We start from the raw sequence: 25,041 nt of genomic DNA, 5'->3' as shown, positions 1-25,041 counted from the left end.
TCAAGGTAAAAAAAGGCCCCGTCGAATTGGGGCTTTCATTTAGTGAGAAAGGGGCACAGGGGGCAGTCCGAAGACCCCTGCCATCACTCTGAAAGGAAAAGCGGCACGGCCACCGGCGGCGAGCTGACTCGGTGTGATGCCAGGAAAATCTTTGTGACAGGACAAAACCTTTTCTCATAAAGATGGGATTTGCTCGTTTTTAGAAAATGTTAACAACTATTTACTTAAACACGCCACCCAAATGGACTAGAAATCCAAAACAGAAACATCTGGTGTGTCTTGGAAGTTGATATATGTCGGCGGGTGGAATGAGAAAAGACCCCCTTAACAGGGGAAGGAGACATGGGCACCACGGACAGCAAAGACGTGACATAACATAACACCGTCGAAGGGGTTCGCAGCCTATACGGGTGGCATTGCACAGAGTTGGGGGTGACGTGGAAAACAAAGCAACCAGCTGCCATAATGAGTGGCAGGACCCCGCGACGACGTCGTGAAAGGCGCTAGAATCGCATTACAGTAATGGGCTGCAGTTGAATTTCTTTAATGGGGTAAAACACAAATATGAAGTTGAGAGAATGTGTTTTTGGGAGGTCTGGCATTTCATCTCACTTAATATTCATAAAGGCTACACGATTGGCATCCCCAGCGCCCGATGATTTTCATGCAGGCGTAGAGCGCATTGATCTATCATTATTTTCAAGATTCTTTTCTACGTTGGGATCGTATGCTGTTGACTTTCTCTTCATTGTCAAATACGGCATTGAGACCCCTGCACGTCCGGCACACTTTCAAACAAGTCAAGTGGCTTTATTGCCATGTCGCTCATTCATCGCATTGCAGCGTATAGGACCACCGCGGTGCGGTATATAGAGAAACAGAGGGCAAGTGCGAGACCAGTGAAGACCTAAACTATAAATAAATAAATATTTAAAAATAAACCAATAACTGTAACTAATAATTAATAGCGGCACGGTGGCTCAGTGGGTAGCGCTGCTGCCTCGCAGTTGGGGGGTTCGCTTCCCGGGCCCTCCCTGCATGGAGTTTGCATGTTCTCCCCGTGTCTGCGTGGGTTTCCTCCCACAGTCCAAAGACATGCTGGTTAGGTGGATTGGTGATTCTGAATTGGCCCTAGTGTGTGCTTGGTGTGTGGGTGTGTTTGTGTGTGTCCTGCGGTGGGTTGGCACCCTGCCCGGGATTGGTTCCTGCCTTGTGCCCTGTGTTGGCTGGGATTGGCTCCAGCAGACCCCCGTGACCCTGTGTTCTGATTCAGCGGGTTGGAAAATGGATGGATAATAATTAATACAACAGCAGTAATAAGTGTAGCAAGTGTGCTGCATATAAAAACACTCCTAGGAGCAGACCTGAGGGCAGCACAGAGATTCCAAGATGGGACCACCAAGAGGTAAAACCTGACAGAACTGGTTTGGATGTTCCAGAACTGTCTGCCAGAAGGAAATGGGCCAAAGAGACCATGGGAGGGGTGGCAGTGGTCCTCCTCCTTCGTAAGGCTGTATACTTTATGAGGGTGTCTTTAATGGAGGGCAGAGATTTTTTCCAATGGTCTTTTCTGCATGCCGTGTGCACTTCACATTGTAGGACCTTACAGTCAGAGACGCTGCAGTTCCCAGACCAGACAGTGGTGCGGCAGATCAGAATGCTCTCCATGGTGCCCCCTGTAGGATGTGGTGAGAAAGTGGGGGGAGAGGTAGGCTTGCTATTTGCTCAGCAGCCGTAGGAAGTGGAGACAGTACTGGACCTTCTTGGCTATGGGGCTGGTGTTCTTTGACAAAGGAAGGTCAGCTGCCAGTTGCACACCAAGGAATTTGGTGCTCCTGACCAGCTCCACTACAGAGCCCTCTGTGTTTGTTATTTAGCAAAGTGAATTGACTTTCCTAATTTAAAAAGTTAGATTATATTCACTTTAAAAAAAAAGGAAAAGTGTGTGTCTGTGTTACCTGTGTGTCCATACAGTTGCTCCATCTCTGTTATATGCTATTTGGTGTGGGATTTGAGAAAGAAGTGGCAATGTTTGTGATGTGCCATTTGTGGGAATGAAAAATGCAATGCATTTAATTAATTAATTAATAATAATAATAATAATATTTTTTATTTATTACGCACCTTTCTTACTACTCAAGGTCACTGTACAATGAAATTAAACAACAGTAATAAAATTATAAAAACAAAGAGGACTATAAAATCAAATAGCAATAAGGTACAGAGGTAATAGCAAACAAAGATAACAAATGTCTTTGATATGCCATCTGTTGGAATGAAAATTGAAATCCACTTTATTACTACAAATATTTGTGTCATGCTTCTGTTGGAAGGAAAACTAATCCATTTTACTATTGTGAATGTTTGTAATGATTCATCTGTTGGAATTAAAATGAAGTCCATTGTATTACTACAAATGTTTGTGATGTGCCATCTGTTAGAATGAAAAATGCAATCCATTTTATTACTACAAATGTTTGTGATGAGCCATCTGTTGGAGTGAAAAATGCAATGCACTCTGTTACTACATTCATTACAAAATGTAATCCAATAGACGGTGCACTGCATACATTAATGTCAAATACCCTGAGGTCTACCATTTGGCATTAGATTTGTAAAAGCAGCACTAATGTTTGCAATGTGATATCTGTTGGAAAGAAAAATGCAGTGCATATGTCGCTGTTATATCCATCCATCCATCCATTTCCTAACCCGCTGAATCCAAACACAGGGTCACGGGGGTCTGCTGGAGCCAATCCCAGCCAACACAGGGCACAAGGCAGGAACCAATCCCAGGCAGGGTGCCAACCCACCGCAGTGTCGCTGTTATATGATATTTGATATGGTATTTGTAAAAGCAGGGCTAAAATTTGTGATGCACCATCTGTTGGAAAGAAAAATGCAATGAATTTTATTACTACAAATGCTTGTGATGCGTGAATTGTTAGGATGAAAAATGCAATGCATATGTCCCTCTTATATGCCACTTGGTATGGGATTTGTAAAAGCCATGTTAATATTTGTGATGCACCATGTGTTGGAAAGAAAAATGCAATGCATAAATTATTGCTAGAAATGCTTGTGAGGCACCATCTGTTGAAAAAAGAAATGCAATGCAAATTATTACTACAAATGCTTTTGAGGCACCCTCTGTTGGAATGAAAAATGCATTGCATATGTCCCTGTTATATGCCAATTGGTATTGGAGTTATAAAAGCCAAGTTAATATTTGCCATGCACCATCTGCTGGAAAGAGAAATGCAATGATTTTTATTACAAACTAGACAAAAAGCCATTTCAACAACGCAAGATGAAATGGGCACGAGTGCAAGAGTAGTAAGTATAAGCACCACAAACCTGATATAGGTGTATTGAATGAATGCGTAATTAGGCCTGGACCTGTAGTCGAAATCGCCTTTCAGGCCTCTAGAGCTTTAATCGAAGTTGCCTTTCTCTTTGAATTTTCACGGCCGTAAATCCGCCGCCTGCCACGATGTCGGTCTCATAAGGTTTTTCGGGCAGGTGCGCAGAAGGCGACTGCGCATTCGGCTTCAGACGTGCACAGAAGGCGACTACGCATTCGACTTCGGACAGACGTGAGTGAGTGAGTGAGTAGACTGGCGAATTATATATAAGATTTTTGAGATGTGCCATCTGTTGGAATGAAAAATGCAATGCATATGTCACTAGTATATGATATTTGGAAAGGACTTCGTAAAACCAGTGCTAATGTTTGTGATGCACCGTCTGTGCAGAAGAAAGAAAAGTCCCTGTTATATGCCATTTGGTATGGGATTCGTAAAAGCCATGCTAATTTTCAGATTGCTGTCACTTTCCTGCTCCACTGACAGACTGAGGAGATCGTTCCTCCCCCACACTATGCGTTAACATTATTCAAAGTGACTGTCTGTATACCTGCATTGTTATCACTCTTTAATTTAATATTATCTTTATCAGTATGCTGCTGCTGGAGTATGTGAATTTCCCCTTGGGATTAATAAAGTATCTATCTATCTATCTATCTATCTATCTATCTATCTATCTATCTATCTATCTATCTATCTATCTATCATTTTTGATGCACCGTCTGTTGGAATGAAAAATGCAAAGCATTTCATTACTGCATTCATTAATAATAAATACATTTTATTTATATAGCGCCTTTGCCATGCTCAAGGCACTTACAGAATATAAGAAAGAACGACAGGGAATACAGTATATACCATTGCACAAACCAGATAAATAAATAAATAAAGATTACGACAGTGAATTCAAAGAAAAAAAATTCATTAGAAATTACATTCCAACAGGTGGTGCACTGCAAATATTAACACTGAAAACGTTACATTGACTGCTTAGATTTCAAGCCGTCTTAGACGAGTAGCACAGCGAGTTGCAAAATAATGCAATTATTTGTTTTCTTCTTCAAGCAGAGGGAACTCGTGCCCTGCATGCATTGTTAAAATGATTTCAGCACCTGCACTTTTCAAACTCTCTCCACTTGCCTGAACTTACATATGCCTGACGTTTATAGATTCTACATAACTATAATATAATTGAATTTAACAAAATGTATTTGAGGAAGATTTGGAGTCAAAGAAAACTAGCATGTGGACGCCATTCAGTTGATGACCCCCAGGCTTGGTGGCATCACCATACGGCTTTCATTTTTCACAATTCAGTGCCCATATCTACACAGCCACAGCCACACAGCCAGGGAGGATCATTTCCACATAAAAAAACCCAAATGACTTGATTAAAGGAGCTACAGTCCAAAAACACACAAAAAAATGCAATATTTTTTGTTTTGTAAGAAAATAGAGAGATGGCACGGCTCCGAAGGAAAACAAAGCCTTAGGCCAGCGCAGAAAACATTCTGGACATGACTGAGCGATGAGGAAAAAGCAGCCAAAAAAATGCGAATTTGAGAGCGAGCCAATCAAAGAAAAGACCAAGAAAATTAGCATCTCCTCTGGCTCCGCCAAAGTATCTTCCCAGAAACAAATTTGCTTCCTTTCCGTCTTGTAAAATGGCGAGTTTGTGTTGGACATATTGGATGTTTTCCTTTGCAGACATTCAGACGTCTGATTTTTAAAATGTTCTGCGCTGTTTTTGTTGCTCCGCTGCATGTGATGGATCGGGACGTGTGGCTGAAACAATAAGAGAAATGTGGAAAAAAATAGAGAGTGGAGTGTGAAGACATCACGTGAGGCTCATTGAAATGACTGCCGCCCCCTACTGGCAACTCACTTCTGTCTTGTCTTGGCTGCTGAAGGACACATTCGGTACTTTTCAAGTCAAATTTATTTCTTCACAGTCTGGGTATATAAGCATTCGCCACACCAAACTGTGTTCTAACGTTAAGTGTTTTGTATAATTAAAAAAATATATATCTTGCCCGCACTGGTGCTTTACAATGGAGGCCAAACAGACAACACAACCAGAAAAATAAGCATAAAACCTTAACCAAATATCTCCATTTTTCAGTCAGAGACAGTTGTTGTGCATTGATCCATGTCTTGTGATTACACACTGTAACCACCAGGGGGCGTTGCAGTACCCCAAACCCCAAGACACGACCTCAGAGACACAAGTCGGTATAATAAGAAGTTTATTCTTACAACACACCTTGCACAAAGGCTTTAAACAAGGCATCAATGCGCCATCTGTTGGAATGAAAAATACAGAGCATTTTATTACTGCATTCTTTAGAAAATAAAACCACCAACCAACCATAACACAATTCTTGTCTCTTTTTTTCTCTCTTCCACACATCCCAGGTGAGTTTTGTCCTCCTTCCACCCGACTCCAACTCACCTGGATGAGGTTGAGTGGCTCCTTTTACCTTGGACCCGGGCATACTTCCAGTGCCAAGGCATACCCCAATGGAAGTACTTCTGGGTCAATCAGAAGTTCCAAAAGAAGTAAGGATTAGATAGATAGATAGATAGATAGATAGATAGATAGATAGATAGATAGATAGATAGATAGATAGATAGATAGATAGATAGATAGATAGATAGAGATTAGGATGATTCCCTTCAGCTCCCCCTGGTGGCCACCATGAAACCCAAGGGACAACACATCCCAGCATGCTCAGGTGGTCTCACACCTTTACATGCCTTTCATATCACTGAAAATCAATCAAACAAAAGGGATGTCCGTGTCTGGTCTGCCTTGATTGGCATCCAATCATTGGAATACCCTCTGACATCATCATCATCTGACAAAATACAGTCAGGGAGACTTAAACTGCAAGTGAGTGATATGATTCACACACATAAGAAGCTAAAAGGTATGAGGCCTGCAAAACAAAGCAAAAAAGCAGGCCAGACCCAAACTAACTTACCCAGGTATGGCACAGTGCCAGGCAGCGTGAGTGCCCACTCTGATGGCTGTCATCAGCCTCCACCAGGCCAAACAGGCCTATGGCTGTGAAAGAGCTCAAATAGTGGCAAAGTCCCAAGAAAAAAAAAATTCAAAATGACACTTAAGGGAAGGGATTACAGTTAACCCCTGGCATATGTAGGAAAGGGTTAACAAAAAACAACTTTTTGCAAAAAAAAAAAAAAAGGAATTTATTAATCAAAATTGAAAAATAATAAACTACAATGGCTTCAGAAAGTCTTCAGACCCCTTCACCTTTCCTAACATGTTGTTATGTTGCAGTCTTCTGCTAAAATTGTTTAACATCAATACCACAGAACAGTGAAACAAAAATGGGATTTTTAGTATTTCTGCAAATGTATCAACAATACAAAATGGAAATATAACAAAAAAAAGAATACAGAGGAGCCTTTTAATAATTAAAACCAAGGCATGCAGTATGAGGCTTCCAAAACGGAGCCAAAAAGCAGGCCAGGTGGGTGGGGCTATCTACTTGAGTCTCAGTCAGTTGGGGGGGATTACTGTATATGCTTGGCTGGCAGGTGTCTGGGTGTGGTTAGACTGGCAGAGGTACAGGGCATAGGGAATTCTTAATTGCATGTGCTCATCCACATGCAACAGATCACCAACATGGAGGTTCATAGTGCCATACAGTAAATAGTGAAAGCACTCTACAACAGAGAGAAAATGTATAACATAAATTAAGGGTAAATTATGAGGAGGAGGAGAAGGGCTGCTGGTAATGGAGTTTTATATGTTTGACTGGCAGCCAGCAGGATGTAACATGTCGCCAAGTTAGAGTTGAAAGTCACTGTATAATAGACAGGTTTACGAGGTCATTACTGTCAAGTGTTCAGAGCAGTGAAATTCTTACTTGCTTGGGCGAATCAACATGTAGCACATCACCAAGATAGATGTGAAAGGCACTATATGACACATAGAAAAAGCAATATATAATAGAGACATACGAAAGGCACTATACAATAGACAGATTTGTAAGGTCCTTATTGTCAGATATACAGAATGCAGTGAAATTCATACTTGCACATGCTAATCAAGATACAACATAAATCCCATGTAAATTATGAGGAGGAGGAGGAGGAGGAGCAGAAGGGTTATTAGTAATGAAGATTAACATGCTTGAGTGCCACCCAGCTGGGCGGGGTTATATACCTGAGTGGCAGATGACTGGGTGGGGCTATATTCTAGAGTGGCAGCCAGATGGGCGGGGCTATATGCTTGAGTGGCAGATGACTGTTCGGGGCTATATACTTGACTGGCAGATGGATGGGTGTGTGTAAATGCTTGAGTGGCAGCCAGCTGGGCGGGACTATATGCTTGAGTGGCAGATAACTGATTGGGGCTATATACTTGACCAGCAGATGGATGGGTGGGTGTAAATATTTAAGTGGCAGCCAGCTGGGCAGGGCTATATGCATATGTGGCTGATGATTAGGTGAGGCTATATGCTTGAGTGGCAGCCAGCTGGGTGAGGCTATATGTTTGAGTGGCAGATAACTGACTGGAGCTATATACCTGAGTGGCAGACGGATGGATGGGTGTAAATGCTTGAGTGGCAGGCAGCTGGGCGGGGCTATATGCTTGAGTGGCAGATGACTGATTGGGGCTATATACTTGACTGGCAGATGGATGGGTGGGTGTAAATGCTTGAGTGGCAGCCAGCTGGGCGGGGCTATATGCTTATGTGGCTGATGACTAATTGGGGCTATGTACTTGTGTGGCAGATGGATGGGTGGGTCTAAATGCTTGAGTGGCAGACAGATGGGCGGGGCTGAATGATTGAGTGGAAGCTGAGAGGGGTTCGGCAGGTTAAGAGGGTCATTAATATCAGAATTACAAAGAAGTTCTTACTTGCATGTGCTAATCATCATGTGTATGTGCAAGACACTTTACCATAGGACAAGCACTATACAACAGAGTGATGTGAAAGGCACTATATAATAGATGGGTTGATAGAATCCGGATTGTCAGGTGTACAGAGCACACTGAAATTCTTTCTTGCTAATCAACTGGCAGCATGTTGCCAAGATAGATTTGAAAGGCACTATACAATGGTGAAGTTTACTGGGCCTTTACCATCAAGTGTTCAGAGAAAAGAGAAAGTCTTACTTGCATGTGTTGATCAATATGTAACACACATCTCAAAGACAGATGTGCAAGGCGCTATAAAATAGAGTCCCTATTATCCCATATACAGAGGACGGTGAAATTCTTTCCTTCATGTGCTGATTAACATGTAACACCTCAGCATGATTACCGACTAGAACTACCTGACCTTCAAACGTCTGTCTTCCTTACCTGAAATAAGATTTTTGAGAGTCTCCTAAAATCTGACATGAACTGAAGGTACAGCCTGTAAAGTGTGCCCAGGTGACATCTTGAACGCGGGTCCTGGATGAAGTGGATGAAGAGGGGTCACAACTCAAACCAGTGTGCCACTCTTTCTTTTTCCATACACATTTAGGCTCAGAGTCCCCACCACAATTCACAAGCTGGGGGCGCTCGACCCGAGTAGAAGCCGCCCCCTCACCTCCATAGCTTATTAAGTATTATACCAGGCTGGCTGGGTTGCCTACTTTTGAACTTTATTGTTTTTTGAGGGCACCGTCTGTCATTGATCACTTTGCAATTTGCCAGTCTAAAGCCAATGGCCTGCTTTAATCCTCTAGACAGACACCTTCAGTGACTCCGTTCATCCAGATGTTAGGCGATGCTTTGTGCCAGTCTTGCCTACAGAAATCTCCATAACATGATTTTGGAAGTGTGTGGCGCTCCAGAGGCATAAAATGAAGTGGCGCCCAATCTGAAAGCGCACCTGGCATTAGAGATGCCCACAGCGAGCTCACATCTTCATTGTTCTGCAGTCTGTGTGTCCTCCTGACCTGTCATTTTTAAACCTGGGGCATCAAAAGTGGCAAACAGTGGTGGTGGGGGCAAGGGGGGACATCTGTCCCTGGGCGCAGCATCCAGGGGCCGCCAAATTGATGTTTCTTTCCCTTCCCCATTGCAGTTTGGCAAACAGGAGGGGGCGCAAAATCTTCAGTTGTCCCCGGGCACTGAAAACCTTAGCTTCGCCTCTGGTGGCAAAGGTGTGATTATGCCAGGAAAATATAAGAGGTGGTATATAACACACCTGACTGACATTTTTGTACCAAACTGTGCAGTGATCCAACCTGCTGTGAAAGGCACTATATAAGAAAGATCTGAACTGAATATCACACTTAAGCCAATTCAATGAAATGTCTTTACCCTGAAGGTAGGGGTTTTGCAAATTCTTAAAACATTTGTGCCAATTGATGCCATGCCCTAATACAAAAACACGACCAGATCAATGTCTTAGATTAATCACCATTGACTTTTTACTGATTTGGAGCCCAGAGCCATTGCTAGTGTTCCCCATAAAGGTCTGAAGAATGCCAGCTGTACCAGTTGATACCATTCTATAATACATAAGCAGCTAAATAATCATTCTCCTCTTTGTTTGCCCATATGGCTTAAATTCAGCTCCAAAGCATCTATACAGATTCAGAAGATTCAGAGTCCACAGCCGTTATTAGCATACCCTTAAAAGGTTCAAAAGAATGCCAACTGATGCCAGTCCTAAGAAAAAAGTGACTAAATCAAGTATTCTTCTAACTTCCGGCCCATACACCCTAAGTGGATCCCCAGATGCCCCTTTATACATTTAGAGACCACAGCTAGCAGTAGCATTCAACTAAAAGATCTGAAGCATGCCAGCTGTGCTAGCTGATGCCATCCTCTAAAATAAAAAGAGTGACTAGATCATGTATCCTCTTTTTTTTGCCCATGTAACCTAAATGGATCCCAAAAGCAACTTTATTGATTCAGAGTCCACAGACATTGCTTGTGTCCCCCACAAAGGTCTAAGAATACCAGCTTCACCAGGTGATGCCAACCTCATATACAAAATCAACTAGATCAATCATTCTTTATTTTTTGCCCATAAACTTAATTATAGACTTAAATTAATCTTCAAAGCTTCTATACAGATTCAGTGTGCACAGCCATCATTAGCATTCCCCTAAGAGGTCTGAAGAATGCCAACTGTGCCAGCTGATGCCATCCCCTAATACAAAGACAACTAGATCATGTATCCTCTTTTTTTGCCAATGTAACCTAAATGGATCCCAAAAGCAACTTTATTGATTCAGAGACCACAGCCATTGCTCGTGTCCCCCACAAACGTCTAAGAATACCAGCTTCACCAGGTGATGCCAACCTCATAAACAAAAGCAACTAGATCAATCATTCTTTATTTTTTGCTCATAAACTTAACTTATAGACTTAAATTAATCTTCAAAGCTTCTATACAGATTCAGTGTGCACAGCCATCATTAGCATTCCCCTAAGAGGTCTGAAGAATGCCAACTGTGCCAGCTGATGCCATCCCCTAATACAAAGACAACTAGATCAAGTATCCTCTTTATTTCTTGTCTGTATTACCTAAATCAATTTCCCAAAGCCCCTTTCCAAATCTGAGTCCAGAGCCAGCACTTGCATTCCCTTAAAAGGTCTGAAGTATGCCAGTTGATGCCACCCCCTAATAAAGAGCATAAGCTAGATCAGATATTCGTATTTTTTGCCAATGAAACCTAAATAGTTCCCAAAATCCTTCTTACAGATTTGGAGTCAGCACTTTTATTCCCATCTAATACAAAGGCAACTGGATCAACCTCCCTGTTCTTTTTATTTGCCCATATGATTTACATGAATCCCCAAAGTCTCTTTACAGATTCAGAGTCAGCACTGGCATTCCCCATAAAAGTCTGAAGAATGTCAGGTGTGCCAGCTAATGCCTTCCTAAACTATAACTAAATCACATGTACTCATTTCTTGCCCTTATAATCTAAATTAACTCCCAAAGCTTCTTTACTGATTCATGGAGCAGGGCAGATTGTACCCCATAAATGCCAGCTGATGCCATCTCGTAACACAAAGCCAGCTACAGTAGATCAAATATCCTCCCTCATGTCTTGCTCATGTAGCCTAAATGGATCCCCAAATCCTCATTAAAGATTCAAAGTCCACAGAGAGCATTAGCATCCCTTTAAATGGCCTGAACAATGCCAGCTGTGCCACCTTAAGCCTTTCTCTAATAAAAAGTGCAACTAGATCACATATTCTCATTTCTTCGTCATTTAACCTAAATGGATACCCAAAGCTTCTTTACAGATTCAGAGTTTAGAGCCAGCACTAGCATTCCACATAAAGGTTTTCAAGAATGCCAGCTGATGCCATCTCCTAAGAAAAGAATGGCAGTTAGATCAACCATCCTGCTCATTTTTGCCCACATGACTTACATGAATTGGCAAAGCCTCTTTATAACGTCAGAGTCTACAGTCCGCCCTGGAATTTTCCTAAAAGGTCTGAAGTATGCCAGCTAATGCCATCGCCTACCACAAGGACAACTAGATCAAGAATTCTCCTCATTCTTTACCCATGTAACCTAAATGGATCCCAAACACCCCCACAGCCAGCACTAATATTCCCATAAAAGTTTGAAGAATGCCAGCTGATGCCATACCCCAAAACGAAGGCAAATAGACCAACCACCCTCCTTCTTTTTTGCTAGCATTACCTACATGGATCATTTACAGAGCCATCACTGGTATCTGGTATTCCCCTAAAGTTCTAAGGTATGCCACCTGTGCCAGCTGAGGCCATTCTCTAATACTAAGACAACTGGATTAAGCATCATCCTTATATCTTCATATCCTCCATCACCCTTTTTATTGTTTTGCCCATATGACTTAAGTAAATCCCCAATGCCCCTTTACAGAGCCAACAGCTATCACTGGCATTCCCCTAAAGGTCTGAAGTATGCCACCTTTGCCAGCTGAGGCCATTCTCCAATACAAAGACAACAAGATTTAGTATCCTCGTCATATGCTGGCTGTATAACATAAATGGAATCCCAAAACGTATTTACAGATTCATAGTCCACAGCTAGCACTAGCATTCCTAATAAAAGTTTGAAGAATGCCAGGTGTGCCAGCTGATGCCATCTTCTAATAAATTGTGCAACTAGATCACATATCCTCAGTCTTTGCCCATATAACCTAAACAGATCCCCATAGCCTCTTTACAGGTTCAGAGTCCAAACTCAGCACTAGTATTCCTATAAAAGTTTGAAAAATGCCAGCTGATGCCATCCTCTAACACAAAGGAAACTACATGTACCAATTTACTCGTTCTGTTTTGTTTTTTTTTGTTTTTTTTTGCCGGTATGACTAACATGAATCATTAAAGCCTCTTCACAGAGTCAACAGCCATCATTGTCATTCTCCTAAAAGTCTGAAGTATGCCACCTGTGCCAGTTGAGGCTATTTTTCAAATACAAAGACAAAAAGATCCTTACATATTGCCCGTATAACCTAGATTGATCCACAAGGTCCCCAAATCCACAGCCGATGCTAATGTCCCTCTAAACGTTTCAAGAATCCCAGCTGATTCCATCCTCTAACACAAAGGCAACGTGGTCAATCTTATAGTTTTGCCCACATGACTCATATGAATCCCCAAAGCCTCTTTACAGAGTCCGCAGCCATCACCCCTAAAAGATCTGAGCAGTTTTCAAGTACGTTACCAGTGATAGAAATGCCAGGAGCAGTAAGAACGTGCCAGGTGCAGACGGGCGACAGCAGTCCATGCCTTGGGGACTCTTCCCAGTCCTGGAAGTTTCGCAGTAAGTCCCGTGAGTGGCGACGTGAGCCTCCCCGGGTTCTGCCGTTCCCCTGTTCTCCTCGCTGTCACTCGCAGATCTGCGCTCACATTTTCGGCGCCGATCACTTTCATTGCGTCCGACTCGAGTTTCCTGAGGGTGGGGGCGTGAAATGGAATCTGAGGGCTCCCGCCGGCGGGCCAATCGCGCTGCAGCGGAGAGGAAAGACAAAGGGGCTGGCTGGCTGGCCGCGCTTCACAGCTGCCACGGTGCTGGCCTCGGACCCACAGCCCGGCGTCCGGCAGGGAGATACAAACCCAGACCCTGCTTGATTGGTTTGGTGGGGGGGTTGGGGGGGTTCGTGGGTCTATATATAGAAACCGCTTTGCAGTCTTTTCTTTCTTTTTTCTCAATAATGTTTGCTCTTTACGGATCGGCAGTTGTTGCGAAAAGACACCCACGCTGTGGAAGCTTTCAGCGGCTCCTCTGGCCACACGTAGGGAACTGACTTTCCAGTTGGAACCGAGACGAGCCTCGTAAAACAGTCTGTTCACATAACGACCCTCACACACTCGGCTGTGCGCTTACCCGACGGGCTGCCGGAGGGGGCTCTGATGTCCTCAATTACAGCGTGAAGACACGTGGACCTCAAAGCCTGGGAGCTGCGGACCAGACGTCAAAAGACGGGATCGGGGACGAGTGGCCAGAAGCGGACTTGAGAAAAATGCGACTGTACTGGGCAAAATTTTTAAAAATGGCATCATAAAAATTTTTTAGTGAACAATACTGGAAAAGATATCCATAAAAATTCACGATAAATTAAAAAAATCCATACACTCAAATCCTTCTGTCGGGCGATTCCTTTTTAGATACTATCCATCCATCCATCCATTATCCAACCCGCTATATCCTAGCCCCTGGAGCCAATCCCAGCCAACACAGGGCACAAGGCAGGAAACAAACCCTGAGCAGGATGCCAGCCCACCACAGGGCACACACATACCCACACACCAGGGGCAATGCACCTAACCTGCATGTCTTTGGACTGTAGGAGGAAACCCATACAGACACGGGGAGAACATGCAAACTACACATAGGGAGGACCTGGAAGCGAACCCGGGTCTCCTAAATGCGAGGCAGCAGCGCTACCCACTGCGCCATCGTGCTGCCCCTTTTTTAGATACTACAGGATTCTTCACCCAGCCCTAAATGTGGACAAAGCTAATGCCCTGAACCAATTGTTTCATCGATTGCTTCAGCAACACTGGACCACCACAAGGAAAAGACCTGTCACCTTCTCACTTCACTGTGTACACTTCCAATTAGAAAGTGTCACTCGGCGGAACTCTCAGGTGACTCTGCACTTATGGGGGATAAGACAAGGGAGAGGAGTCAGGGGGAAGAACTTAGAGAATTGTCTGCAACTGAACATCAGCAAAACCAAAGAACTGCTTATTGACTGTCACTGTACCGAAGAGCCTCTAGTCACTATTCAAGGAGTGGATGTAGATGGGGGTCAACTGCTACGGGTACTTGGGGGTCTACATCAGTGACAGGTTGGACTGGTCTCATAACACAGAGGGACTATAGAAGAAAGGGCAGAGCAGGGTCTTTCATTAGAAAACTGCACTACTTTAATGTGGGAAGTGACCTCCTTCACATCTTCTACAACTCTGTGATAGCAGGTGTGGTGTGCTGCCTGGTGACATCACTTCAAAGGAGGACCACCGAATCAACAAGCTAATGATAAGGGCAGGCCCAGTTATGGAACACACTCTGGACCCCCTGGAGTTAGCAGAAGAGGAGAAGAAGAAAACAAAACTGAGTGCCATTATGAACAACGCTGCACACCTTCTCACTTACATACCGACAATGAGGACTTTCAGCCAGTGAATCATTCAGCAGAAGTGAGTCAAGAAACAAAATTGGAGGGTCCTTTATACCAAAAGCAATACGCCTGTATAGATATATCTATCTATCTATCACATTTTGGACAGGAGCCCCCTGCAGGACACAAGTTTCTGTAAGCTGGCAAAGAAAATGAGAAACTGTGTGTGTGTATTTTGGTGAGTCAGTTAACTAATCGTCTCATCAATAACAGAAAATCTAAAGTGCCCTGTAATTGTGCTTGCTGTGGAAGGCACTCTATATACTGTATATTATATATTTTTATATCTATCTATCTATCTATCTATCTATCTATCTATCTATCTATCTATATATATATATATATATATATATATATATAAAACAAAGTCTGCCTGCTTCGGTGTACCACCTTTTGATAAACAGGCCCATCCACAGACAGAGAGGCTGATATTTTGATATCATCGCCCAGCTGATTGGACGCCAATCTGAATTCCTGGCATTCCTTGTTGCAGCCAAGATGGAGTTCACTTGTAAATTCCTTCACATCTGTCATCCACTGCACTGTTTGCTTGAATTCCACACCTTCCTGTTTCCTGTTTGCACCAGACATTGACATTGTGTCGGCCCAAACGGCTCCTGCCATACTGGTGTGCACTCTTGGTCTGTTTTTTAGTTTTTTTTTTTTTAACACATTTAAGGCATACATCTAAACAAAAAAAAAGAAAGAAATGACCTCAATAAAACCAACTGGAAATTGAATAAAATGTCCACCTGTCACAACTGAAAGCATTGTTTCTTTACTAAATAGCACCCCCTTCAGGACAAAGGAGCAAATGTCACCGGCATTGGCCTGAGGTACTGAAGCCGCATGAATCAGCAAAGCCCAATATTAACCCCCCCCCCCCCCCCCAATCCATTTTAAGTAATGCTTCTCATTTTTCTTCCGCTTCCTTGTCATGTTTATGATTACATTTTTTTTGCATTTTTTTGTAATTTTGCCCTGGTCCCTTTACCACTCATTTATGCATTTATAGCGTCATTACTTGTACAGACTACCATGAAATTTTAATTTGCCGGTGATAATCATCAAGCTACATGTCTTCACTTACTGGCACCATCATTGATAAGTAGAACTGCCTGACCTGAAACTTCTGCCTGCCTTACCTGAGCTCATCTGTCATAAATCCACTCAACAAAGAAGAGCTGCTAGTCAGGCATTGTGGCAGCTGGCTGGCCAAAGCCATATACTATAGTGGCAGACAACTGGGTGGAGTTAGGAGCCTGACTGTCTAGGATTGGAGGGGCTGTGTTTTTGAGTGACAGACAAATGGGCGGAGCGAGATGCCTGACTGTCCAAGAGGTGGGGCAGAGCATCGGTTTGAGTAGCTGATGGTTTAGATATCTAACTGTTCAATAGGTTGGGTGGAACTACTGTATATATTTGAGTGGCAGATAGATGGGCGGGCCTCAATGCTTAACTGTCCATTAGACTGGGCGGAGCTATGTATTTCAAAGACAGGCAGCTGGGCGGGGTTAGATACCTGATTGTACAATAGACTGGGCGGAGCTATGTGTTTCAAATAGGTACCTAGGCAGGTTAGAAACCTGACTGTACAATAGACTGGGCGGAGCTATGTATTTCAAAGACAGGCAGCTGGGCGGGGTTAGAAACCTGACTGTACAATAGACTGGGCGGAGCTAAATGTTTCAAAGGCAGGCAGCTGGGCGGGGTTAGATACCTGACTGTACAATAGACTGGGCGGAGCTATGTATTTCAAAGACAGGCAGCTGGGCGGGGTTAGAAACCTGACTGTACAATAGACTGGGCGGAGCTATGTATTTCAAAGACAGGCAGCTGGGCGGGGTTAGATACCTGACTGTACAATAGACTGGGCGGAGCTAAATGTTTCAAAGGCAGGCAGCTGGGCCTGAAAACAAATAAGTTTAAGAACATTCATGTTAGGTAGATTGCTCAGAGGGGGTGGGTGGTCTTTTGGCCTTGGCACCCCTGCAGATTTTTTTTTTCCAGCCTAACTGGAGTTTTTTTTTCTGTCCTCCCAGCTGACCTTCTGACCTTATCTTTTTTTGTTATTTATTCTTTAATATCCACATTACTAACCGAGAATAAACCGGATATGGACGCAGGGACATGGCGATGGGACCATGAGACGTACTGCACAGGTGCGCGTCTCATAAACCGCAAGCAAAGTCGTATCCACCGCGAACGAAGGAGTCACGGCCCAAGAACGAAAGAGCTCAACTAACGTGAATGAGAAATGAAGCAACAACGCACCCATAGCTAACGACTAACGACACAACCACACAGAAAAGAGGATTCTGCGCTGCACCCCAGAGTCAAACGTGAGAGGCTACGGAGGCCCCACAGGTCCACAAAGATAGTACGAAAGGCGCAGGCGTCACCGCCATATTGTGAGTGGCACGCACGTCTGAAACTGCGGAAGCAAAGCAGGCACGGGTTCAAAATGAAAGACCACAACTGACGGAGATAAATAATCCCTTTCAAATCTATTTCAGGTTACCCAAGATCAGGGGTTGGCGGAGCCCCCTAGTTATTTCATAATCTTTTTTTTTTCATGTAACTTTCTCTTTACATCATGTAAAGCACTTTGAGCTACATTGTTTGTATAGACATGAGCTATAGAAATAAATGTTGACTGTACAACAAGCTGGGTGGAGCTAAGTGTTTGAGTGGCAAGACAGCTAAATGGGGTGAGAAGCCTGACTGTACAATATACTGGGCAGAGCTGTGTGCTTCAGAAGCATGCAATTGGGCGGGATTAAATGCTTGACTCTACAATAGACTGGGCGGAGCTATGTGCTTTAAAGGCAGGCAGCTGGGCGGGGTTAGATACATGACTGTTCAATAGACTGGGCGGAGCTATGTGCTTCAGAAGCATGCAATTGGGCGGGGTTAAATGCCTGACTCTACAATAGAATGGGCGGAGCTATGTGCTTCAAAGGCAGGCAGCTGGGCCTGAAAACAAATTAATTGGTTTAAGAACATTCATGTTAGGTTGAATGCCCAGAGGGGTTGGGTGGTCTTTTGGCCTTGGAACCCCTGTAGATTTTTTTTTTGTTTTTTCTGTCCTTCCAGCTATCTGACCTTATCTTTTTTTGTTATTGATTCTTTAATATTATTTGCTAATCTTTTTTTTTCTATAACTTTTTCTTTAACATCATGTAAAGCACTTTGAGCTACATTGTTTGTATGGAGATGTGGTTTAGAAATAAATGTTGTTGACTGCACAACAAGCTGGGTGGAGCTATATATTTAAATGGCAGATGGCTGGGCGGTGTTAGATGCTTGATTGTCAAATAGGCTGGGTGGAGCTATGTGTTTGAGTTGCAAGAGAGCTAAATGGGGTGAGATGCCTGACTATACAAGAGGCTAGGAGGAGCTGATGGGCAGAGTCAGACGTCTGACTGTCCAATAGGCTGGGCAGGGCTATACGTGTGACAGTCAGGAAGCCGGGGTTAGTTACCTGATTCCTGACAAACCCCTGCAGGGAAATGGGGACAGTCAAGTTCATAGGCTAACCAACATGCAACACGTTATCATCAAGATAGATGTGCAAGGCACTATATAACAGATAGGAAAAGCACTATACAATAGAGATATGAAAGGCACTATACAGTAGATCAGCTTAAAGGGTCCTTATTGTCAGGTGTGAAGTCAGCAGTGAAATTCGTAATTGCTTGGGCTAATGAGGGTGCAACATTTCACCAAGATAGATATGCAAGGCACTATATAATAGATACATAAAGCAGTATACAATAGAGAAATTTGAAAGGCACTATATAGTAGGTAGCATTATAGAGACCTTCTCGTAACCTGTAACCCATTGCTAATCTCCGTCATCATGATTAGTGAATAGAGTATCACACTTTGAGAGTGAAAACTTGTATTTTGCTTGTTTGGCTAATTTTATTTTACCACTACAATAACGATTGTGTGTAAGTGAGCTGAATACAAAGGTCCACTAGTCCAGCTTTCCTCATTCCACGTTAAACTTGGTATTTACTGCCACTGGGGGAAGGGGGTGGGCTGGCATAATGAATAGGGTTGTAACCCCCCCCCCCCCCAACTCCGTTTTTCCAGTTGTATTTGATCCCCCAGTTTTTTGTATCCCCTGAATGGACGTACAGCAAGTAAGCCTCGTTATGTAATGTCGCCCTCTACAGGCTGTTCTGCTTCCTGCAGCTGTTTTTGCCAGGTACTGTATCTGAGACAAAGCGAGCAGAGAAAATGGAGTGAAGTTGAACTTCTTCTGTGAATGGGAAAGGCCGCTGGGTCCGCTTCCAGACCACCGTACTGGGGTGCCCTCGAGTTCTCAGCTGCTTGTTGCTCAATACTGAACGATTTCTTTTGTTCTGTAATGGAATTCCCGGCAGTAACACACAGGCGAGGCTGACCTATCTGGCGCTGTGAGCCGTCCCGCATTGACCTGCTAGCCGTTCTGACGCTCCCTCTCCGCTGAGCCGTTACCTTGACACGGGGACAGCCTTAACCGGCGCAGTCCAAAGCAGAGCCGGCGACCTCTTTGGCAACAATTAAAGTTAATGACTCGCACAAGTGCGTTTGTGTCCCCCGGCTCGGCCCCTCAGTCCTGCGCTTTGATCACACTTTCAAACCTCAGCCATTTTCTCTGATTGAATTTTATTCCCAGGGCCGCATTCACACATTTCTCATAGCTGAGAAGAAGAAGGAGGAGGAGGAGGAGAACCGAGGTCAGTCAGTGCCTGGGCGGCCGGCCAGCAGGGAAAGTCAAACCCGAGCTCAGCCGAAAGGAATGACGGGGCGAGGCTGCCGGCTGGCCGCCTGCCCGCTCACCTGCGCCCTCTGCTGGCTGGAGACTTGGCAGGAACGGTACGCATGTGTGTCGCAGGCTTCAATACTCCTGGAGCTTAAAAGGTGCCGGCAGTGGACAAGACATGACCAGAGACGATTTATTTAAAGTCACTTTCTGACCAGCAGCACCGAACTGGAGCACAAGGTGGGAGGAAAATAAAAAAAGGGAAAAACTCCTGTAGACCAAAGTCAGCTGGTCACGCTGCTCTTCTCTGTCCAGTCTGAGCAGACAGCGGGCAGGTGACCAGGCATGATGGTACAACCCTGGGCATGGCGATCCATTGTGAGGTCACACAGAGGCCTGGTGGTTTCCATGACGTTGTTTCTTCAGGTCCGTGTCTCTCAGGGCGTCTTGTGGCTAACAGGAAAAATGAGGGCTCAGTGGGCGACGCCTGAGCAACAGAATAAACAAGTGGCTTGAGCTCTCACTTGGATATAGCGCCTTTCATGTGTGCCTGGCTAGATTGTATAGCTCCTTTCTTATCGATTGATTTGGTGTTTTTCAAAACTATAGATTACTATTATAGAGTGCATTTTATACTTATTATACAGTAACATATATATCTGTGCCTTTTATATTTATCTAGAATATAGTGTCATTTATAATTATCTGTTTTATATACTTGTCAGTCTAGTATATACATAGGTCCTTTCATATCTATTTATTGTCTGTAATACCAACCCATAAATCTACTGTATAGTGCCTTTCATATGTTTATTCCCATTCTGTAGTGTCTTTTATGTCAATCTATTCCTAATATATGATGACTGTTACATCTGTTTATTCATATCTTATAGCGTCTTTCACATCTACCTATCAATCTAATATATAGTGCCTGTCATATCTAACTATATCTAGCATATATTGCCTTTCATAGTTATCTATCTATAGGTTCCATAGTGATAGATAGATAGATAGATAGATAGATAGATAGATAGATAGATAGATAGATAGTCTATCTATCTATCTATCTATCTATCTATCTATCTATCTATCTATCTATCTATCTATCTATCTATCTATCTATCTATCTATCTATCTATCTATCTATCTATCTGCCATAGTGTGTGGATGTGTTGATGAGATAAGGTGAGACACACTCCTCCGACTGCCCAATCAATGGGCTCAGGCATTAAACGTCCAGACCTGACTGCTTAGAGCGAGTCCCATGGTGGGTGGGCCTGATCCAGCCACTCCAGCTCTAAAGCTGCTGACACTGCACTTGCCCACGAGGATCCCTGTGCAGCACATTGGCCTAAGACAGGAGCCGCATGCCAGGAGTTTCTGTACAAGTCGTCATTCATCAACATGACAGCTTCACAGAAGAATAGGCCGTGTGATGTGGGGTTTATATGCGTGCATTTAATGCGCTGCGTGCATAAAGACATGGAGAATACTGGAAGAAAGCCAACAGCCTTTAGGCACGGAGAAACCAGCAGAGGCCCACATAGTGATGAATCCAAATAAAGTCGAGCCGAACACATCTGATCAGTCGGACCAGTTGATATGGGTCATGTCGGGCTGAGGTCAAGACCTCTGAGGCTGGCTGTGATCTGCCGTGTTGAAAATACAGGGTGCTATATAAGATAGAGACAGCTAGACTCATCTCTAATGACACACTTTCTGGTGGCACTCACTGTGAAAGGTGCTATATCAAGTAAAGATGGTGATGTTAAAGGCACTATATAATTGATAGATAGATAGATTTGAATTTTAGTATAGTAGGCAGGATACCATAGATGGATAGATATGAAAGGCACTATATGATAGATAGATAGATGGATAGATTTGAAAGGCACTATATGATAGATAGATAGATAGATAGATAGATAGATAGATAGATAGATAGATAGATAGATAGATAGATAGATAGAAAGGCACTATATAATAGATAGATATAAAAGCACTATGTAATAGATAGATAGATAGATAGATAGATAGATAGATAGATAGATAGATAGATAGATAGATAGATAGATAGATAGATAGATAGATAGATAGATTTGAAAGGCACTATATGATAGATAGATAGATAGATAGATAGATAGATAGATAGATAGATAGATAGATAGATAGATTTGAATTTTAGTATAGTAGGCAGGATACCATAGATGGATAGATATGAAAGGCACTATATGATAGATAGATAGATGGATAGATTTGAAAGGCACTATATGATAGATAGATAGATAGATAGATAGATAGATAGATAGATAGATAGATAGATAGATAGATAGATAGATAGATAGAAAGGCACTATATAATAGATAGATATAAAAGCACTATGTAATAGATAGATAGATAGATAGATAGATAGATAGATAGATAGATAGATAGATAGATAGATAGATAGATAGATAGATAGATAGATAGATAGATAGATAGATAGATTTGAAAGGCACTATATGATAGATAGATAGATAGATAGATAGATAGATAGATAGATAGATAGATAGATAGATAGATAGATAGATAGATAGATTTGAATTTTAGTATAGTAGGCAGGATACCATAGATGGATAGATATGAAAGGCACTATATGATAGATAGATAGATGGATAGATTTGAAAGGCACTATATGATAGATAGATAGATAGATAGATAGATAGATAGATAGATAGATAGATAGATAGATAGATAGATAGATAGATAGATAGATAGATAGATAGAAAGGCACTATATAATAGATAGATATAAAAGCACTATGTAATAGATAGATAGATAGATAGATAGATAGATAGATAGATAGATAGATAGATAGATAGATAGATAGATAGATAGATAGATAGATAGATAGATTTGAAAGGCACTATATGATTGATAGATTAGTTGTGAATGGTTGATTGACTGACTGATTGAGGTCCGGTGGATTTGGATGCAGAGCCAATAAACTGAGTGTAGCCAGCTGAGGGCACTCAGACGCGTCGTTGTTCAGGTGAAGTGGAGGTCCAGTGATGGGCCGTCAATCTGATCCCGTGGTGGGCGCTTTGCCCCTTAATGACTGGCTGCTTTATTCTCTTTGTCTTTTTCGTATAACTGTGGTGGCCTGTCCAGCTCTGGCCGGTTTATTCTCCTTATTTTGTTCTCACTTGTTTTTTCCTCTCCCTGTTGACCTTCTGAACTACTCACCATACCCCCCCCCCCCCCACACACACACACACACCCCGGCTCCCCAGTCACATTCTGTTTCTGTTTTTGGGCAAGCAGCCTTGCCTCCTTTGCCAAGTTACTTTTATCACTATCAGTCGCTCAGCGTGGTGTTTATTAGTTTAAGGGCTGCTTCAGTTCTCCGACGTTCCGACTGGCAAACAAATTCATCACTGGTGTTACAGGAGGTTAATTTGAAGTTAATAAAACAAACGGCTTCTTGCAGCCATCTGTGTCTGCGCGGCTAGAGGGTACCATCATGTGGGACGCCCGTGACGCTATCGTCACATTGTGAAAGGCACTCGATAAAAGGAAGAACCCCTTTGGCTTTGATAATAATTGGCATAACTACTTCTGATGCCCAGCCCGGGGGGGGGGGGGGTCACACTGCCATTCATATAGGGCATTTATGTGTTGTTAGGGAGGGTGTTGTTACTGGCAGAAAGCACTTTCCATCAGGTCAGAACCCCAATAAAATGCTGCGTGCCCCCCCCCCCCCCCCCCCCCCGCCATCCCCAGGGCTGTATTGTAGCCAAACTGGCATCAGCTCAGTGTGCTGAGGTGTTCAAAAACTGTTATGACAGGTCTGAATTGTCACTTGAGATCAGGACCTGTCCTGGAATGCCACAAATGCAGTCTGAGGATGGCAAACAGGCAGGCTGGCAGCCTCGTGCCATCGTTAAGGGAAGAAACTAAAGTGAGGTTGCATGCCATGCATGGTGATGATGGACCTTCATTGTATAAGTTGAAGTTTTGGGCCAAGAAATTGAAATGGGGTCAGGAATCGACTGAAGATGACCCCCTTATGGGGTCACAGGAAATGTGTTTCAAAAAGGAGTGGCCATGATGGTAGATGATCACCATGTGATGGCACATTTCAACTGGCACACTCTCCCCAGTCATCCATACCTCGTTTGATGAGGTCAAAGGTCAGTTCCCAATGGGATCCCCGGATGCTGACGCCGGATCAGAAAGCTGGTCACCCAGGAATTTACCTTCTTAGAGAATATCCCATGGAGTTTTTCCTCACAGATTGTTATTGACAATGAGACATGGCTTCACCACCGCGACCCTGAAACCAAACAGGAGTCCATGGACACACTTATTTTGTGTACAGCAGTTGGCCAGAAAAGTCATGGTGACAGTTTTCTAGGACACAAAGAGCATCATTGCTGTTGGAGTTCATGCCACTGGAGAAGCCTGTGCTTCCACAGCGGGGTCTTGACACGAGACCAGCAGACAGAAACATCGTGGGTTAAAATGTCGGTAGGCGTCTCGCCACTTTGCAACAATGCAACGTCCCACAAAGACCCAGAAATCGAAGGCCACCATCAGGGAATGTGGCATCACAGAGCTTAGCCGTCCACCATACAGTCCAGACCTGGAGCCCAGTTATTATTTTGTCTGTCAAAAACTGAGTGGACGGTGACTTCCTGGTGACAACGATGGCGGTGAAAGGTTGGTTGGAGGACCAGGATAATAATAATAATAATACATTTTATTTATATAGCGCCTTTCCGTGAATCATTCTATTCTGAAGGGACCAAGTTTGTTGAAGTCACGGGGATGACATTGAAAAGTGAGAAGGTGAGTTTGACCATCAGATTTTATTTTCAAAATCATTGAACACCCCCCACACACTCACCATCTTGATCAGACCCATCACTATGAACAGCCCGTGAAGCCCCCTCTGGCATTGTGTGCCCTCAGGTGTATGGCACTAGAGTCTTCACCACTAGTCGCCTGTCAGTGTTAACCTTGAGCATACACAGAGTCTTTCTTATTTGATATTTCCTGCTTATTGTTACTCTGATGGGTGGCATGGTGGCACAGTGATTAGTGCTGACGCCACACAAACACCAGCGTCCTTGTTAGGAATGGGCAGCTTTAGAACATTCTTATAATTTTTCCTTTGCATATAAAATAAAATGTTTTTTTTTTCAATATGGACTTCTAAAGGGGTAGAATTCACATTAATATCAGGTCATTTATTGGACATCATACAGTATGCTACAACATTGTTGGAATTTTGAGGAACTCCATTTTAGTGGTTTCATTGGATGC

At 43.2% G+C, this 25,041-nt stretch overlaps 1 protein-coding gene across 4 annotated transcripts in view; it reads right to left on the bottom strand.

Annotated features, from left to right (window-relative positions):
- The window catches only part of LOC114654202 (ADAMTS-like protein 1), a 388,522-nt gene that overhangs the window by 198,585 nt on the left and 164,896 nt on the right, over window positions 1-25,041 (bottom strand). Inside the window, exon 1 of one of the 4 annotated variants that reach the window (XM_051929879.1) lies at window positions 13,016-13,333. The exons of the other annotated variants lie outside the window; for them this stretch is intronic. Coding sequence (XP_051785839.1) covers window positions 13,016-13,078 — 63 coding nt within the window. The 5' untranslated portion in view covers window positions 13,079-13,333. Of the gene's footprint in view, window positions 1-13,015; window positions 13,334-25,041 lie in introns of those variants that run through there. 4 annotated transcript variants of the gene reach the window in all.

This window comes from Erpetoichthys calabaricus, chromosome 7 (assembly GCF_900747795.2).
Source record: "Erpetoichthys calabaricus chromosome 7, fErpCal1.3, whole genome shotgun sequence".
Taxonomy (NCBI): Eukaryota; Metazoa; Chordata; class Cladistia; order Polypteriformes; family Polypteridae; genus Erpetoichthys; species Erpetoichthys calabaricus.
Note: the sequence above shows the minus strand (reverse complement) of the source record. Positions and strands in the feature narration are given on the sequence as shown.